The 19631-nt window shown below is 35.6% G+C and overlaps 1 protein-coding gene across 1 annotated transcript; it reads right to left on the bottom strand.

The window, feature by feature from the left end:
• Positions 1-1671: 1671 nt before the first annotated feature.
• On the bottom strand, positions 1672-12464 carry LOC311078463 (uncharacterized protein). Its single transcript, XM_084107290.1, has 5 exons — positions 12337-12464; positions 11835-12161; positions 6101-6247; positions 5806-5858; positions 1672-5718 (listed from the first exon to the last, which is right to left on the bottom strand). Exons 1-5 carry the CDS (start codon positions 12374-12376, stop codon positions 5479-5481), a joined length of 807 nt encoding a protein of 268 aa, XP_083963416.1. The 5' UTR covers positions 12377-12464; the 3' UTR covers positions 1672-5478.
• Between the last annotated feature and the right edge of the window lie 7167 nt (positions 12465-19631).

Here is a 19631-nt window from a genome sequence, read left to right on the forward strand (position 1 = left end):
AAAAAGACGATGTCCTGCTTACTAATGTAAATAAAATAAAAATGTAGCCTATACAAAATGTGATGACTCGTTTTATGAAGAAGAAAGCCTTAAGTTTTCAAAAATCATTATTAGACATAATGACCCACTATTCAGCTTCATAAGCTATGTTGACAATATGACATGACGTGGTTTAATGCAGCCTACCTAAATAATGATTACCAAATTTCTCTCTCATATTGCTCCTCATAACCACTAAAAACGGTTAAAAAACTCGAACCCAAAGTCCAATTATTATGCACGTTATCTGACATTAAGCGTTTCTGCTTCACATTTTCACTCCCCACGGTTCTCATGGGTTTTATATAGGCTACAAGTCTTAACAGGACTTGAGCGTATTTTCAGACAAAAATCTAAATAAATGCGGGGTGCGGTGCGGTGCGGATGTGACGCTCATGTAACATGGGTGGCGCTGCCAATAAAGCAACTAAAAGCTGTCACAAAGAACCAGCGAAAGTAATGATTATGAATAGGCCTATGTAAAATATAGCAGACATTTTAATTGTTTATTAATAAACAAGTGTTTTCTGTCAGTGTCGGATGGAAAGATGAAGTTATGAAGGCACGCAGTAGTGAAGGCACCAGAGAGAAATGCACACTAACGGATTACATAAGCAGAGAGCAGTCTGTTTTTTCTTTCGTTTTGAATTGTTCTTTTTAAAAATTCAAGCTTTCTATAGATGTATTTATCAGGTCTGTGAGGCAAGTAGGCTTATGTTGAGTTTCGGTTCATTTATGAGACGCACTCCAGTTCAGTCGCCGGCGCCTCCGTCATGATTATCTATTGTCTGTTATATAGCCTACTTATTACTTATTAAATCAATTGGTTGATGAAAAATTTATTAAAATTAAGATACAATTAATACAAAACGAAATTCACTTTAAAGAAAGGCTTTGTGCTTTCTATTTGAGGTCTGTGGACGTTTTAAAACAGTCTTTAAGTGCCGTTACAGAGCGGTCGCGTCTGTAACATTGTTTTTTCCTCATAAATGCGAACACGAAAAATAAAATGAAATAAAAATTAATATTTTATTGTTCTGTGGAGAGCCAACCCTTCTTCATCCGATGGGTAGCCTGCTATTACTTTTATTTGCGCAGTGTAATTCACAGAATTGATTGCTCTGCTACCAGCCTGTCACTGTGCTTGTGACTATTGCAAGCGAGCAGCTGAGAAGTTATATTTATATTTACTTATTTATAATGAAACATTGATTAAAATTAAGATACAATTAATACAAAACGAAATTCACTTTAAAGAAATTCACTTTATGCTTTCTTTTGTTATTGTTTTTTGTTCAAAGGACTTAGTTTGTGGACAAAACGCCTATGGTTTTGGCTGTAGGTCCGGGTCCGTATTGGACGGCTTCTGGGTCCGGACCCGGACCGCGGTCCGCCTGTTAGTGACCTTTGCTTTAGAAGATAAAGAAGCTTGTGATAATGATATATCCCAATCAGAAATTCTACAGGCTATTAAGAGTTTAAAAAATAATAAAAGTCCCGGCAGTGATGGTTTAACCTCTGAGTTATATAAGATGTTTGCTTATCCCTTTTCTTACTAAAAGTGTTTGAAGAAAGTCTGGAATCGGAAACACTTCCACCAAGCATGACTCAAGGGGTCATCACTTTCAATTCAATTCAATCAACTTTATTGATCCCACAAGGGGCAATTGATTAAGAGCAGCATGTAAATAACAATAAATAATACAAATCACACGCATTATTCACACAAGTAACAAAGTCCATCAGTCCATCACACACACACACACACATAACGTACAGCAGTACACAGTATTCATCAGCATGTACTTTGATACCCAAACCAAATAAAGATAAAGAATGTTTAGAAAATTGGAGACCGATAACCCTCTTGAATAATGATTATAAAATTCTAGCTTTAATTTTAGCAAAAAGAATTAAAGATGTCCTTAACTGTATTATCGATGAATCACAATCAGGTTTTATGGAAAAACGTCACATTACGAATAATGTAAGATTAGTCCTAGATATCTTAGATTACGAAGAACTCATCCCTAATGATAGCTATTTGCTTTTCCTAGACTTCTACAAAGCCTTTGACTCACTTGAGCACAATTTCATTTTTCAAGCCATTACCAAATTTGGGTTTGGAGATTCGTTTTGTAGAGCCATCAGGACATTGTATAGAAATAATAATAGTGTTATTAAATTAAAATTCGGAACCTCACCAAGATTCAATTTGTCACGTGGAGTAAGACAAGGCTGTCCGATATCTCCATATTTATTCTTGCTTGCTTCGCAATTTTTAGCTCTTCATATTTCCAGTAGTAATTTACAAGGTATTACAATTGACGATAGACAAATTATTATTAGCCAGCTGGCTGATGACACCACTTTGTTTTTGAATGACGCCTCTCAAATCCCTTTAGCTTTAAGATTGATTGATTCCTTTTCCAGAGCTTCGGGTCTGTATCTAAATATTAAAAAATGTGAGTTACTGTCAATCAAAAGCTGTAATGTTCCCTCTATATGCAATATCCCTGTGAAAGATCAAGTAACATACTTAGGAATTGTAATTAATAAAGACCAAAAAACAAGAAGTAAACTAAATTTCGATCCTCTAATAATGAAAACCCAAAAGAAACTCAATTCTTGGCTGCAGAGAGACTTGTCGATACGAGGAAGAATTCTGCTCTCTAAAGCTGAAGGATTGTCGAGACTAACGTATGCAGCTCTCTCCCTGGAGGTTGATAAAGGAACATTAAAAAAGGTTGATAGCATGTTAAATAATTTTGTTTGGAAAAATAAAACCCACTTTATTAGAAAATCAGTTCTGATGAATTCAATTAAACAGGGGGGGTTGGATTTTTTAGATTTTACTACTTTAAACAACACTTTTAAAATTAATTGGCTTAAACATTTCCTTAATAATCTTTCCTCACTTTGGAATATCATCCCTAATTATATTTTCTCAAAAGTAGGTGGCCTGAATTTTCTCATACTTTGTAATTACAATGTTACAAAGATCCCTGTCAAACTCTCTAATTTTCATAAGCAGATGCTCTTGGCATGGTCTCTAATATACAAACACAACTTTTCCCCACACAGATATTGCTTATGGAACAATAAGGATATTCTCTACAAGAATAAATCACTTTTTTTGACAACTGGTTCAAAAACGACCTTCTTTTAGTTGGACAGCTTTTTAATTCACAGGGCAGACTTTACAACTATTTAGATTTTTTACAGAAATATAAAATTCCTATAACTGCTAATGAATATGCTATTGTTTTCAATGCAATTCCCTCTGGAGTGTCTTTTCTGTTGCAAGGTTCTACATTTCCATGGTCATGTACTTACTCTTTGAACCTAACTGACACAATGATTGGAAATGTGTGCTTTTCTGTAGAGCAACAAAAAAGAAATTATAAAATCAGAGCACTCTTCCAGAAAGAAATAATGACAATTCCTTATGTAATACCATACTGGAATAATATTGTAGAGAATTTACCGTGGGAAAAAGTATGGTCTTTGCCTCATAAGTATCTGCTTACCAATAAAGTAAAAGAAATAACATTTAAATTAATCCACAAATGTTACCCAACCAAAGCCTTTCTTAGGAAATATAAGTCAGAAATTGAAGTGAATTGCTGTTTTTGTCACTCTCCTGAGGAAGATGTCATTCACTTGTTTTGGCAATGTACCCACACTGAGAAATTTTGGTCAGATTTGTTAACTTTTATCCAATCTTGTTTTGTAAGTGACTTTTCTTTCTGTTTTAAAGATGTTTTCTTTGGCTTGTTTGACTACCCAAGAGAGAGAACAGGTCAATATTACATAATTAATTTGTGTTTCCTACTAGCTAAATTTCACATACATAAACAAAAATTGACTGCCTCTAAACCTCTCTTTTCTCTATTCAAAGATGATCTAGACAAATACATGGAAACTATCCAAAACTCTGTTAATCCCAAAGCAATGAAAACTGTATCTCTGTATTCATCCTTTTTGTCCTCTTAAGGTAAATGCATTGCATTGTTTTTTTTTGTTTGTTTTTTTTGTTACCCTGGCAAATTATTTGTGTCTGTGTATCTTTTTTGTTTAGTTTTTTTCCCCCATGTCTATCTGTATTGCTTTAATGCTGTGTAATGTTTAATAAAAAAATAAATAAAAATAAAGCAGAAAGTGGCCAGTTAAACAATGAGGTTTCTTTACAAAGATAAATTAAGACATTATGTTTACTTTATTATTCATTAAAACGATATGTTATTGCAAATATTATTGTTACTTATTCATCATTGTGTCAGTGTTTTATTCGCTGACTTTAGCTAGCTTCATTACACGAAACGCGTTTGTCCGTTTAGGGCCACTGTAGAAACATGTTGATTTAAGGGGACCCGCGGTGTGTGTGTAGAGAAATGCCTCATTCTAATTAGGGCTGCACGATTAATCACAATTTACATGTAATCGCACTTAAATCGAGATGGCTTATTCTGATTTTAAAATCGCAAAGGCTGCAATTATTTTTTTTATGCGCAGTTTGTCATTGATGTACGGCTCTGTAAACGCTGCTCACTCTGAAAGCACTGTGAGTTTGAGTCACTTATAACCTGCATTTGAAAAAAACAACAGGCGTCAAACATCTTTCCAAAACATGAGAAGCATTTATGAACCTCGTCCAACAACAGACAACATTTAATAACATGCATTTACTCCAAACTCACTTCATAACGACAGCTGAGCTCCTCCTTCTGTGAGATGATGAGCTTCTTACACAGAATAAGGCAGTCGTGTATTTATAAGTCATGTTTAATCAAAGCGTTTCGATCTTCTGTTTATTCAGCTACAGCGAGAGGGATTTCCTGGAATGATGCGCATTATTGTACTTCTGCGGCGGGGAATATTTATCGTGTTTGCTTGAGAGCGCCCTCTGGTGTTCAGATGGGGCAGTATTTACTACCAGTCAGCCGCACTCCACTGACAAGCTGCGCATAAAATATGCATGGGGTTTTATTGCGATTAATCGTGCAGCCCTAATTCTAAGGTAATAAAAACATAACGGTTCATTATATAAGGTCTTTATACACCACTGAAAACATAGTTATGTATATTATATTGCATTTCTGTCTATAGATCATTCTAAATGTTACACAATGCACCTTTAAAAAGGCAAACTGTTAAACTGTAGCATGAACTGTACTATAAGAATCAGAGGGGTTTGTGGGTAATTCTGGAGTAGCATAAACCATTTTAGAAGAATCAGAGGGGTTTGTGGGTAATTGTGGAGTAGCATAAACCATTTTAGAAGAATCAGAGGGGTTTGTGGGTAATTGTGGAGTAGCATAAATTGTTTTAGAAGAATCAGAGGGGTTTGTGGGTAATTGTGGAGTAGCATAAACCATTTTAGAAGAATCAGAGGGGTTTGTGGGTAATTGTGGAGTAGCATAAACCATTTTAGAAGAATCAAGAGGGGTTTGTGGGTAATTGTGGTGTAGCATAAACTGTTTTAGAAGAATCAGAGGGGTTTGTGGGTAATTGTGGAGTAGCATAAATTGTTTTAGAAGAATCAGAGGGGTTTGTGGGTAATTGTGGAGTAGCATAAACAGTGTTACAAGAATCAGAGGGTATTATGGGTAACTGGGTGGTTTTGCAGTCAGTGTGAAGTCTGGCGTCTTTAATCTCCTCATACAGCGGTTGAGGAACCTGAGAACAGAAAGAGAAATTATTTACAGCTTTTGATGAAGGTCGTTCATTCAGACACATTCTTATCAACAATTTGACTTTACACACCGCTTCACTGTTTTCTGTTCCAGGTTCAGATATTTTAAAGGCTAAATCGGGGTCTGTAAAACAAATATAGTACATTAAATATAGTCATAAATAATTCCAATAATAATTCACATTGATTCTAAATATATCAGTCTTGCATTGACTAGTTGTGACCAGCAGGGGGAAGCAACATCTTTCTATTCACTCATTCCACAGACAACAATGTAATTGACTGGCAAACAACTATAAACATTATTCTGACAAATAAATGACTGATAAACTTCTAAACTTCTGAAAACATTGTTAGCTGGTTTACTTCGAGTCTGATGCTTCTTGTAGAGAGTAACTATACATAACATTAATCCAGTGATGAGCAGAAGCAGAACCACAGTCACGCCGATGATCAGAGATGAAGATGATGATGATGAAGAAGATGACAAAGGTGGTGGTGATGTGTTTTGCTCTAAAAATAGAGAAAAGCATTCTGTGACAAACAGTATGAACATTCTCAAGCTTTAAAAACTCCAGAAACCCCATACATTTTCCTTTTTATAATTGGAAAATCTTGATAAACTTTGATTTTTATAAACCTCAAGTTTATTGAGAACTAGATGAGGCAAACATCCCGCCTACACTCTCAGAAAATAAAGTACATAATTGTACCTTTAGGGGTACAATGGCTTGTCACTGGGGCTGTACCCTCAAGGGTACAATATTGTACCTTAACCTTTAAAAGAAACGGTACATATATGTAACTTTTAATGCTTTTTGATCCTCAAAAGGGTACATATATGTACCTTGAGGTCCAACAGCAAAAACTCCAGTGTTAATTGAACTCTCTTGGGAGTTTATATGACTCCAGACTCAAGAGTGTTGAAGTTAATGATCTAATTAAGTGATTCATTGAGTGATGATTGACCATTATTGAAGACACCTGATGTTAACAAGCAGAATCACGGAAGGAGAAAATTTAATTTTTTAAGACACCGTTATGGAGATCAGTGTTTGCTTTAGTTGGACTCTTGACCCTTTAATCATTAACTTTAGAATTTGTTTGGCTGTTGTATCTGAGTTATATCAGCCAGATGAACAAAGAGAAAAGTTGATCAGGTGGTGTTGGTTATGTTTTGACATAATCATAATTTAACCTGAATCACTGAACTCATTTAGAATCTAATCTCAGGCTAAAATGTATATTGTTGATTTCAGCATCACTGTGATTCTACAGCAAAAGATTTACAGCATTTTCGATGTAATCCAAAAATTCTTAAAAGTTGTTCTGATCAAAAGACATTGAAAATTACTTTATGAAGAAACACTGACATCAATAATCAGCCTGTGAATCTCAACAATGGTGACAATAATAAAGCATGTTGCAGTGGCTGCCACCAATCAAAACTCATTCATGGCTCCCATCATGCATTGCGGTATGAATAAATTATGATCTGAATTGTCTTACTAATTTCCTTTCCCTAATTGAATATTCTGTTTGTCACCATTGTTGAGATTCATACACTGATTCTTGACGTCTGTGTGTGCCTAAAAGAAATATTTGTTTTATCAGATCAACTTTTAAGAAATCCTTTAGATTATTTCAAAAATTCTGGATCTTATGCTGTAGAATCACAGTGATGCTGTAATCAACAATATGCATTTAAGTCAGAGATTAGACTTTAAATGAGTTCAGTGATTCAGGTCAAATTATGATTAAGTCAAAACATAACCAACACCACCTGATCAACTTATCTCTTTGTTCATCTAGCCATTATAACTCGGATACAACAGCCAAACAAAACCTAATGTTAACAGATTAAGGGTCAAGAGACCAACTAAAGCAAACACTGATCACCATAACGGTGTCTTAAAAACATATATTTTCTCCTTCAGTGATTCTGCTTGTTAACATCAGGTGTCTTCAATAATGCTCAATCATCACTCAATGAATCACTTAATTAGCTCATTAACTTTAGCACTCTTGATTGTTAATTTAACACTCATATTTTAACACTTTAACACTCTTGAGTCTGGAGCCAAATAAACTCCCAGGAAAGTTCATTTAACACTGGAGTTTTTGCTGTGTTATAATGATTTAATATCAGTAAATTGACTTACACAACTTTTATTTCCTTTATTTCAAGGCTACTCAAATATAGTGATAAGTTAAAATCTACCTTTAATGATTAAGGTATCATTAAAACCTTTAAAAAAAAAAAAATTACTTAGCAGAGGCTGTCTTTTGATATTGTACCTTAACCTTTAAAAGAAACGGTATATATTTGTACCTTTTAATGCTTGGGGACATATGAGGGTCAAAAAGGTACATATATGTACCTTGGGGGACAGAAATGGACTCCTGCTGTACCCCTATTTCTGAGAGTGTATGATCATACTACACCTTCAGCTATAAATATCTTACACTACTACAGGGATTATATAAATACATACAGTGTGTCTCTAGAACAGACACTCAAAACACGCTTTTCCACGTTAGTGTTCTCGTGAAGGCCTGGTTCACACCGGACGCCGAAGCGACGCGTAAGCGGCGCGGAACGGAGGCCGCTTCCTTTCGGCGCCCATGTTAACCTATAGTGTCGTTCACACCGGCGCTCCGCGGCCGGCCCGCGCCGTGAAGCGCCAGTTTCGCCGTCTGGTCTATTTTTTGCGCGAGCCGCGAGTGATCCGCGTCAATTCCGGCAGGAAGTCACACCAAGAAACACGAGACAATCCGGTCAATTGTCAAAATATAAGCAATTTTCAAAAATTAAAATACCGCGAGTGACAAATGCGATCATATTTGTGTATCTAAACAGACTAGAAAGATGGAAACAAACAAAGAAAAAACACAACAAAATAGATTTAATAAATTTGAAGAGAGGATGTATATTTCAACGGTATATCTACACTACTACTGTCTACCATATTCTCTCTCTGGCTGCGTGTGTGTCTCGACAACGGATTAATAAAAGAAGTGTACAAACTTCTTGGTTACAGAAACATGGTGTATTCATTTTATGAGGTTATTTACTTACCCATGATGTAAAAAATAGCTCTGAATAAACAACAACTGAGCAGAAGCGCTTGTCGACCGCCGCAGAGAATACGCGTCTGGTGTGAACAGGAAGGCGCCGGACCGCGCGTGATTTTCCGTTCCGCGTCGCTTACACGTCTGGTGTGAACCAGGCGTCAGGGGAAAAGTTTAGCCGTGCAGGGGTGCCCAATCCTGCTCCTGCCGATCGGCTGTCCTGCACAGTTCATCTCCAACCCTAATTAAACACACCTGAAGCAACCAATTAATGTCTTCAGGATCACTTGAAAATGAAAGGCAGGTGTGTTTGATTAGGGTTGGAGATGTACTGTGCAGGACAGTCGATCGGCAGGAGGGGAATGTTTTGTTCCAGGTCTTTTGGTTCTGCTCTGCCTGTGCTTATCATTTGACCCAGTTTCCCAGTGTGTCTGATTAATGATTCCATCCACCTGTCCTGTTAATTATCTCATTAGTTCTTGTGTATTTATTCTCCCTGTTTGGTTCTGTTCTTTGTCTGGTGTCGTACCCCGAAAGCAAGCAACCATCAAAAAATTGTTAAATCAATGTTTGTGTGTCAACGTTAACCACATTGAATCAACATCACTTCTGCACCTGACAATTAATGTTGAAAAAATGTAATAATTGAATCAATGTTATGATGTTGGTTCAACATCATTCTTGCACTCTCAGAAAATGAAACACAACTACAACTGACTTAAAGCACACAGCCTGAAATCAACTGAAGAGAAAAGAAGACATTAAATCTGTGAAGATCTCAGCAGAGGAGGATTAAACAACTCCACAAACAGCATTACCAGCTTCACTTATTACTAACCAGACTGACTTTATTTCTGTCAGACGTCTACAGAAGTTCTTATTGAGAATCAACAGATGTTGATGTTTTATTGAAATGTTTGGTCGCTGTTATGGTGATCGGTGTTTCCTTTAGTTGGTCAGTTTGACTCTTGGCTTTTTATGCGAGTTTGTGGTCTTTGTAACAGTGTTTATAGAAACACATAATTTGTTGCAAAGGAAGCCAGAGACAAAGATGATCAGGTGATATAGTTTTTATCATCATAAAGTAAAATGATTCACCAATCTTATCTCTGCCAGCATGATGTTAACCCCCTAGGGTCGGTGCGCTTTTTTTCTTATCAGTGCAAATGAGACTCAAAATACTCTGTTGATTTTTATAAATAAAGAATTAATAATTAATAATTAATAAAGTGTTGTATAAATGAGTGTGTCGTCATTCTATAATCCTCCTTTGACTGCGTCTGTGAAGTGGAGCAGGACAACGGCCCACCAGTCCTTGCTTCTCATCCACAGACGACTGGTTTTAGGCATTTGTAATGCATGGTCAATATAAGCAGCACGACACAACAGTTCAAATGTTAAGGTTGTTAAGTGCAAACAGCGGGAAACTCTGCATATTAGTTCAGTGTGCGCATGTAAAAAAAATCTATCCTGAGTTGAAGCTTGTGACATATAAACACACACATCAACCCGAATACATGTTTAGCGTTCATGTAAACACTACGTTCAGATTCATCAATCTGAATGAATTCAGTGCGATTGAAACAAAAGTTGTGCATCTTAACATAGCCATTTAACATTAATTGCGGGTGCAAAAGTGATGTTGATTCAATGTGATTAACATTGACACTTTAACATTGACTGAACATTATTTCAAAGGTTGCTTGCTATCTGGTGTACTTACTATGTGAATGTTACCCTGTAATTCAAACCTGTTTTCTGTGGATTATCTTAAAGCCTATTTCTGTGAATTCTGTGAGAGTGTGTACTCCTGACGAGGTACGGCACAGTCTATGTGTAGAGAAGGGCTGACACAAGCAGAGCTGGTGAGAGAGAGAGAGAGAGAGCTCAGACTGTGTTCACACTGCACTGATGGAGTCGTAGAGGACGAGCTGCACTGAGACAGACAGAGAGAGAGAGAGAGAGAGAGAGAGAGAGAGAGAGAGAGAGAGAAAGGAGTCGTAGAGGACGAGCTGCTCTTCCTCACTGAGTGCAGCAAATATAAAAACATTAGAGACACTTATTTCACTCATTTAGTTCACAATTTACCTGAATTTCAGCAAGCGAGCCAAATAGCATTACTGTGCTATTTCACACAGTCATGCCAATAAAGCTCATCTGAACTGAATTTAGAGAGAGATTGCAAAAAAACAAAAACAAAAAAAACAATAAGAACAATCTAGACTGCATAACACAGAACTGTACAGTTGACATATAAAGCTTTGTGGATGAAGTTGAGCATGTTTTTCACATGACTGTAATCAATTTTCATAAGTTCCTCTTTTTTTACGCTTCTGGCTTTTGAAAAAAAAAAAAATATAATAACATGAAGTAGTAGGTGAACACACTTCTCATAATTTCACTTTACTTCCTATCTCAATTTCCCCCAATTTCCACATTCTTGCTCTCTATTGAAGTATTCATGGATAGATTTACTTCTGCATAAACTACAGAAAACACTCACACTTTACAGCTTGCTTGATCATTAAGCTCGTGTTTTAGTTAACAATTAGAGTTGAATTAAATATATTACATTTCTGTCATGACAACTCTTGGAGTGATTGGCATGGTAACGGATTTGACAATGTTAATGTGTTTGTTCTTGGCGTAATAGATCTGCTACACTGCTTCTAGACATGAGGAAAGGCCAGCGTCCTCCACCACACACACATCTTTTCCCAGTCTGTACAGTAAATGTCACAGTAGCTCAGCTTTACCCAGACGCTCTACATTAGAGAATGGAGCACAGTTGTGCAACAGCTGATGCACAGGATGATGGGAGAAAGAGACAATACAACCTGTAGCTGAAAATGAAGTGATTTTATAATTTATCAACTTTGCACCAATGAAACTGTTATTTCCCTGTTTATTACTGTGAAGCTGCTTTGAAAAAAATATTGTGGCCTTCTTTTATTTAATAGCCAACTGGCCTATTCCCTTATAGTTCATTTCTACTACAGGTACACTTCTAATAAATATAATCACTCACCCAGTTTAACCAGCAACAAAATCTCTGAGTAGACATCAGTCAAAGGCACAGTCCTCTTCACAACACACCAGTATTGGCCTTCATCCTCTGTTCTCAGATCAGTGATGGTGACGGTGAAAACTCTGGCCGTCGTGTCGTCAGTCAGAGAGAATCTCTCGTCTTTATCTGGAGATCCTGATTTAACCATGATGTTTTTATTTCCATAGTAACACTCCCCTTTACAAAAATACTTTGAATTTGATTCAAATCCAGATTTATATGAGCATCTGATGTCAACTCTCTCTCCTCTGTATCCAGTAATTGTCTCTGGAGCTCCAACAACAACAGCTGAAAACACAAATATCATTATATAGAGCTGTTATGTGTGAGCAAGAGACATAAGCAGGCCAGAATAATAACTGACAAATATCATCCATATGAGTCTGATGATCATGTGATAACAGAGGAAAAACAAGAGAAGATGTCAAACTCTGTGTAAAAGAGCTGAGAGTCTCAAACTCACCTGTACAGATGCTGGAAAAGAGCAGCAGGACGTCCAACATGATGAAATTTGACAAGCGTTTCTCTTAAATAAAAGACCAAATTCTGTGTGACAAACGTTACTGTCGTTCTCTTCAGTCCTGAGAGAACAATGAGAGTCAGCAACTAATATTAACATTTCCTTCCCCTTCCGTCTCTCTAACCACATCCAGCTCTACAGGACATCTTAAATGAGCTCGGTCCGTGTATCATCTGATCATTTCATTTCCTATTTGGAATGGAATAACGAGAAATTAAAAGACAAATCGTTGATTTGTTTTTTTGTTTAGTTTAATAAACGGAAAATGAGATTTCTGCTCGATTTCTCAATTTTAGTTTGTGGTTTACAAATCGGTTTATGGCTTTGATATTTCGTTCGCACATGTGGGCGGCGCTGAAACACCCCTTTCATCTGATTGGTCAAACCGCTTCGTCTTCAGTACAGCCAGACTAAGAGTCCATACGGCACACTCAAATCCCACTTTAATGAGCTTCTGCACCACTCGCTGACATTTGATGCAGAAATATGTTGCTGGGTATGGCGGGCCGGAAGGTTCAAAAATAGGACTAATGATTTGTCACTTTACTATAGCCACTAGCTGGGTCATTCCTGGTATGCGGTGACATTTTGGCTTCATAAGTGTTGGAAAAAAAAGTACATGATTTTCATGTTTTTAGCATTCTACCAAAATAGTGACATGTTTACCTATAAGGAATACATATTGGTCAAGCTCAGGGACTCAAAAAATAATAATTATGGGTAGACTGTTCAGACACTGTCCATGAAAATATTCCACCCTGTTAGGGACATATACATAGTTATCACAACATGTTAATAATGTAAATGTTAAACAATAATGAACTTTTCTTGGGTAGTATATGTCCCTTATGCCATCTTAGAATTTTTTTTTCTTCTTGAAACAAGCAAAACAATTTTTGATGAATAGTATATGTCTTGATTATTAAAAACAGGTACTTTTTGTGCCCATTTTTGCAAATAATATGGTAAGTAATAAAAAAAAATTGGCTCAAAAACATATATATGCTGTTCGTGCTCCTCACCTCACAAAATAAGACAAAAAAGTATACCAAACATTTAACGTTGCTGTCAAATTATTATTTAAAATGACTTGTCTAACAGGGTGGAAAGGAGCATAACAGGGTGGAACGGAATATAACAGGGTGGAACACCAGTGTTAAAAGGTTCAGTGGATGAGCTTTTTGTCATTGTCCTGCATGGTTTGCCATCAGTAATGTGTGTAATTGCACCTATATAATACTGTTTCAAAATAATAAAATAAAAAAAAATCCAGATTTCCTTTGGGGGAGGGACACAAAAAATAGCTATGTGGTTTCTTATCACAATCAATCATGGTGGCTAAACAATTCTCTCTTCAGATGGCTATGGACATATTTACAAATGAGAGAAGACAGACATAATAAATTAAATTTTTATTTATTTATATTTGATTAAAAATAAAGATACTATAATTAATTTGAATTAACTAGATTAACAAACATATACAAAATCCCATTAGAATTTCCACCCTGTTAGTTTCACATTCCACCCTGTTAGGTTTATAGATCTAACAGGGTGGAATCTAACAGGGTGGAAAATTCTGAGCTAAGTTAGTCATAGCTCTTTGAGTGATCAACATTTAGCTAGCTAACCTTCTACAGATGAACAGAACTTTTATAACTATGTCAGATTTGTTTTTACATTTTTTTGATAGGACAAACATTCTCACTAACAAAGCCTAACAGGGTGGAACTTTAAGGGTGGGACAAGCAGGATAACATTTCAAAAACAACAAAAAAAGTTAGGAGTGAGAGTTGAAGCTTATCTCAGTTTGTACAGTTGAATTCAAGCGGGAAAAAGAAATGATGTCACTTCTTGAAAATGGTTTTAATGAAATTGCAGTCGGATTTGGAAGGCAGAAAAGTGCATTCTAACAGGGTGGAAGATGACTTCAGGGACGCAGTAATAGAAATTTTTAAGAAAAAGACCTATATTTTCACATGATTTATATGTATGATTAGAGGCAGTTTAGCCTACACTGTTAACCCTTGCTGTAAAATTCTGACAATATTATACCATTTTCCATTAAAACAGTAATATACCGTAGAAAATAAAACTAGCCTACAGGAATATACTGTGAATTAACAGCGCTCAAAATCGACACTCAGAGGCTGTTTTCCAAATCACACCCTATACCCTCATTCACTATTCCCTACATTAGTTCACTAATATAGTCCACTTGAATGAAAAGAAGTGAGTGAATTGAGAAACTGATGAACACCTGATAAGCAGAATCACTGAAGGACAGAGAAACAAGAACAGAAAAAAGAGAAACACAAAAACTACAACTGACTTCCAGCAACACTGAGTGTGAAACCAGTTTACAAACCAGTTTACGATTATTTCTTTCATACATGTACAAAAGTTCTTGTTGAGAATTAACAGAGATTTAGTTATTAATAAAATTTGTTGTCACCATGATGGAGATCAGTATTTGCTTTAGTTGGTCTCTTGTCCCTGGACTTCTTACCATTCATCTCTCTCTGGCTGCTGTAACGGTGAGTTTATAAAACACATTTGTTATGGCAAGAAAGAGTCAAGAGGAAAATGATCAGGTGTTTTTATTCTTTTGTGATGATGTCACAATCATCCTGGACATGCCTGATTTTCAGATTTTTCCTGTATATAGTCATTGAAATTATAGTTATCTCATGTTTAGCATATATCTGTGAATCTACTAAATGAAATCAATATTTCTGTAATCAGGTCTTCTGAAGAATATTGTAATCATATAGTGCATTCAATTTTATTTTACTCAGACACACACAGACATCAACAATCAGCATATGAATCTCAACAATGGTGAAAAGTTTCATGTCGCAATGCATGCTGGGTTCCAGGATAATATAAAACTCCCAGCATGCACTGCTGCATGAATAATAATAATAATAAAAAAGAAATATTGCCACCATTGTTGAGATTCATGTGCTAAATTGTGATATCTCGGTGTTTCTAAAACACAGTGTAGCTCTGTGTCTCTGGTTATGCATCATGTGTTAAAAAAAAAGAGTCATTGTATCTTATTGCTGTGTTTTCACAGTGGTGGTAATGTAACACTTTTGATTGAGGATTAAACTCTGAATAAGTGAGAATGAATTCCTTAGTGAATGAACAGGCAATATGATGATTTTGTCACCATAATCATTATAACTGCAGTCATTCATAAACTGTGTGTGCGCAAGTGTGACTTGCAAAAACACAGCTCAAGCAGCAAAAGAAAAACTAATGTTTTAGCATCAGCATCCCAACTAAAGCAAGCACTGATCTCTATAACGGTAACTTCAAACCAAACATTTTCAATTAAACATCTCAATAACAACTTCTGTAGAAGTATGACAGAAATAAAGTCATACTGGTTAATAATAAGTGTAATAATGTGTAATGACTGGAAGTCAGTCGTAGTTATTGTGTTTCTCTATTTTCTGTTCTTGTGTTTCTCTTTTCTTCAGTGATTCTGCTTACAATCACTTACATATTCCCTTAATTATCTCACTGCATCGTTACTTTTTACTCGTAGTGTGGATTTCCCTGTGGGGTTGAAAGGGTTAACTGTGTAAGATAAAAAAGACACACCCACAAAATGTTTTTTAACAGTAATAAACTGTAAGTTATAAAACAGGTTTATACTGGCAACACTGTTGCCAGTAGTTTACTGTAAAATTTATTTTTTGGGTCACCATTGTGCAGAAGAGTAGAGCCTGTGCTTCAGTCCAGCAGAAGATCTATAAACATTGATGATTTGCTGCATGTTGCTTTATTTAACAGGCGGTGACTGTGTAGTTGCTGAGCCAGTGGAAATCTTTTTATGTACAATAGTTTTTTAGTGGTCTCAAATAAAAGAAGTTCACAGTAATGCTTTGCTCACATTATTAATGCATTATACATTTTAGTTAATACATTTAAATGATAGTTGGTCAATTTAAGGCAGTCGGTTTCTGCAAGTGTAATTAGTTAACTATAATTTAGTGCATTTTTACAGAAACAAACTAGATTACAGTAAAGAACTGTACAATTAACAGTATTTTACTGGCAACAGTGTTGCCAGTATTTTACTGTAAAAAAACCCGGTAAGGTCTAACAGTGTAGTTATGTACAGTACATAACTTGTACATTTATTTTTATAATGGTACGTTTTAGTTTGGGGGAAACAATTAAACATTTAGCTGAATTTTAGTTTTTACTAAACTAAAGACTAACATTTGCTTAATTTTATATTTAATATTTTATATTTTATATTTTATATTTTTGATTCATAGAAAAAATGTGAAGGGGTTCAAAAGGATGATTGATTAAAGTTAAAATTAACTTGTGGCTCACCGTGAAATGCGAGAATCATGAGCAGAAGTATCAGAGGAAGAGGAGGAGCCATTCTGACTGACATCACTGCAAGATCAACAATATAATCAGGCTTGATTCCAGAATCAGATCACTGAAGGCGCTTCTGAAATTAGTTACAGTGCTCAAAGTGTGTAAGCAACGGCTCCTTGCACCACCGTAGCAATAGCATAATGTACATGGGGAACTTACGAGATTACAAGTCATAACTTCAACAAATAATTATGCAACAGCGTTCAATAGTATTATTAGGGCATGTGTTGCTGGCTAATAAGTGATTTCATTAGTCAATATCAAGACCAGTAAAATTTCAGGATTCTTGGTAGCAATTTCACTTCAAAGCAAACAATAATTGGATCACACTCCCTTTAACCCTTTACGAATTTTTTTAACTATTTGAAATTGAAAAAAATTAAAATAAAATAATAATAATAATTAAGTAAATGCTAATATTATTTACTTATATAATTATGTAACTCTCAGATATTGTTTTATTAATCTGTTATTCTGTATTCTTAATCTGTTATTCTGTTAATATTCTTTATTTATTTATTTTTTAATTTAATTGATTTAAAAAAAAAAATAAATTTGGACAATTTTGTCTTGTCCGTTATGGTTATCACTATGTCAAATCATCGCAATTTCGGGATTGACTCACGGAACAAATATTTAGTGTATTCATTAGCACTAGTTAGTACACGTACAGCGTGTACGTGGCCATTGATCCTATTAGCAGCATGAAAAACAAAACTTTCATTAAAATTGTGATTAGATTATACACAGAAATCCCTTTATAATCACTGAAGCTGTCAATCACTTCAGTTTAGAGTGAGCTCTGCATCCCTGCTAAATTACCGTTCTAATCAATTAACTCTTAATTGACTCTTATTTACACTTTGTTGGTTATAATGAGAGGATTCACGAGAGTGCAGAACTCAAGTCAGTGTTGTATTGAGTGAACTCTGACTAACTGAAACACATCTGATTGGCCATTGCTTTTACGTGCTCAGAATGAATATAGTTCCAACTGCTCTATAGCACCCCGTTGAACCAGGCCTGAATATAATACATGCATCAGGATAAAAACACAATCTTTATCTTCAAAAGCATTGCCATAACGCACTGTCATGCTCTGAGCAGAGTTTAGAATGAGAATATTTCTTCAACTGTATTAATCTGACTATATTCACATTGTAACCTGAGGATCTCTTACCGTGTTCTGGTGTGTCTGATCAGCAGGCATTAAACTGATGAATTTAACATGGTTAACAGTATTTATTTTAAAAAGCCCTGACAGAAATGTTTCTTCCTCTTTCTTATCTCCTGCGCACACAAGGAACAGCTGAGTGCAACTAATAGACCATTCTGATTTAGAGAATGATAATGTATTGATAAAAAAAAATGTCTTTACTCTTTCTTTCTGTTCCTGAGTATATTTTCTGATTTCGGAACATGTCTTGTGTAAGAGTGGATGGTGTCTACGAGTTAGACTTTTTCTCCAAAAGAGGAACAGAAGACGGCACTCGAATCGTTCTTTTGCAAGAGGGGCGTTTTGGCTGTTTTGCCGACCGGATACAGTAAGAGTCTAATCTAGTTAGCTCCGCTGGTAGCTAAGCAATAACTTGTTGTGATTGGTTGCAGAGTTATCCAATTGCGTGCAGTGAGATTTTCAAACGCATGCTTGGTGCCGCCCCTCAAGCTGGCTGATTTTCATTAGTCGACGCCAGACCATTAAGCTTTTAGATTTAGGTGTGGATTTCCAGGCTAACATAGAGGGGATTACAATACAGATCTTGTCTTATTTACAACAAGACAACGTGTAGTTGCCGTGCTGAACAACTGCATCTTATGAGGCAGAACTGTATGAGGCTGGGATGAGCGCATAAATCACATAAACCACTCGAAATCCAACCAGAGCGGTCAGACTGAAACAGATTTCCAGAAATGTGATTTAAAAAAGGATTTAGCTCAAAACGGGTTTGTAAAAATCACATTTCATGGGATTTTTTTTTTCTGTTCACACTTGCTAAATCTGATCAGATTTCAATCAGATATGCACAAAAATCAGATTTGGTCTGAACGTAGCTTTTGACTACAGATGGACAAGTGAACGGAATGAGCAAATGTGTCAGATTGACCAGGTGGTAGTGAGAAATTCTCCAATGTCAGGTCTGTCAGACATGTCTGAACAATAATAATATTTTTCGCTAAAGAATACAGTCATGATCTGATGTCCAGTAGGGTATGTATAAGTGCATCTCATTGTCACTGTTGAGTCCTTTAGTGCACTGTAAGGACTGTAACTCACACCCCAATTAGCACTAGAAACCCCTGAAACACAGAAATCAGCCTGAACAAAATAGCAGCAGTTGTTTATAAAAAATGTATGGTATGCAAAATCTTTGGAGAGTTTCTGAAGTGTTGCACTGACTAACCGTAAGCCATGAGCAGAAAGATCAGAGGAAAATGAGGAGGAATTCTGACTGACATTACCATAGCAACACCTACAACAAATGCACAGTGGCTTATTTCTGTTAAATTGAATGGTTTCATTCTGTTGTAATTTTCATATAAGAAAATTACAAAATTTATAATTTTTTCAATAAGCTTATATTTACAAAAAAAAACAAAAAAAACACACACATCTAATCATCACATAAATATTTTAAAGTTTTAACCACAAGGATATTTACTCACTGAGCTGGAAAAATACAATATTTGATCAACAACAGCATATTATCTAAAAAAATCAGAACAATTAGTACAAATGTGTGTTTACAGTGTTCACATATACAAACTTGGTTTAGTTGTCACACTTTTACTCCAGTGAATATTTCTAAAGGTAGATTTCTTTTTAAAAGTCA

The sequence above is a fragment of the Abramis brama genome, assembly GCF_963993115.1.
Source record: "Abramis brama genome assembly, chromosome: 2".
Classification (NCBI taxonomy): Eukaryota; Metazoa; Chordata; class Actinopteri; order Cypriniformes; family Leuciscidae; genus Abramis; species Abramis brama.

Excerpts from the sequence above, each read along its gene's own strand:
- LOC311078463 (XM_084107290.1), bottom strand. The coding sequence starts at position 12,376 with ATGTTGGACGTCCTGCTGCTCTTTTCCAGCATCTGTACAG. Across the intron at positions 12,162-12,336 it reads CTTTTCCAGCATCTGTACAG|CTGTTGTTGTTGGAGCTCCA; the intron begins GTGAGTTTGAGA and ends TTGTGTTTTCAG. Across the intron at positions 5,859-6,100 it reads CAAGAAGCATCAGACTCGAA|ACCCCGATTTAGCCTTTAAA; the intron begins GTAAACCAGCTA and ends TTTGTTTTACAG.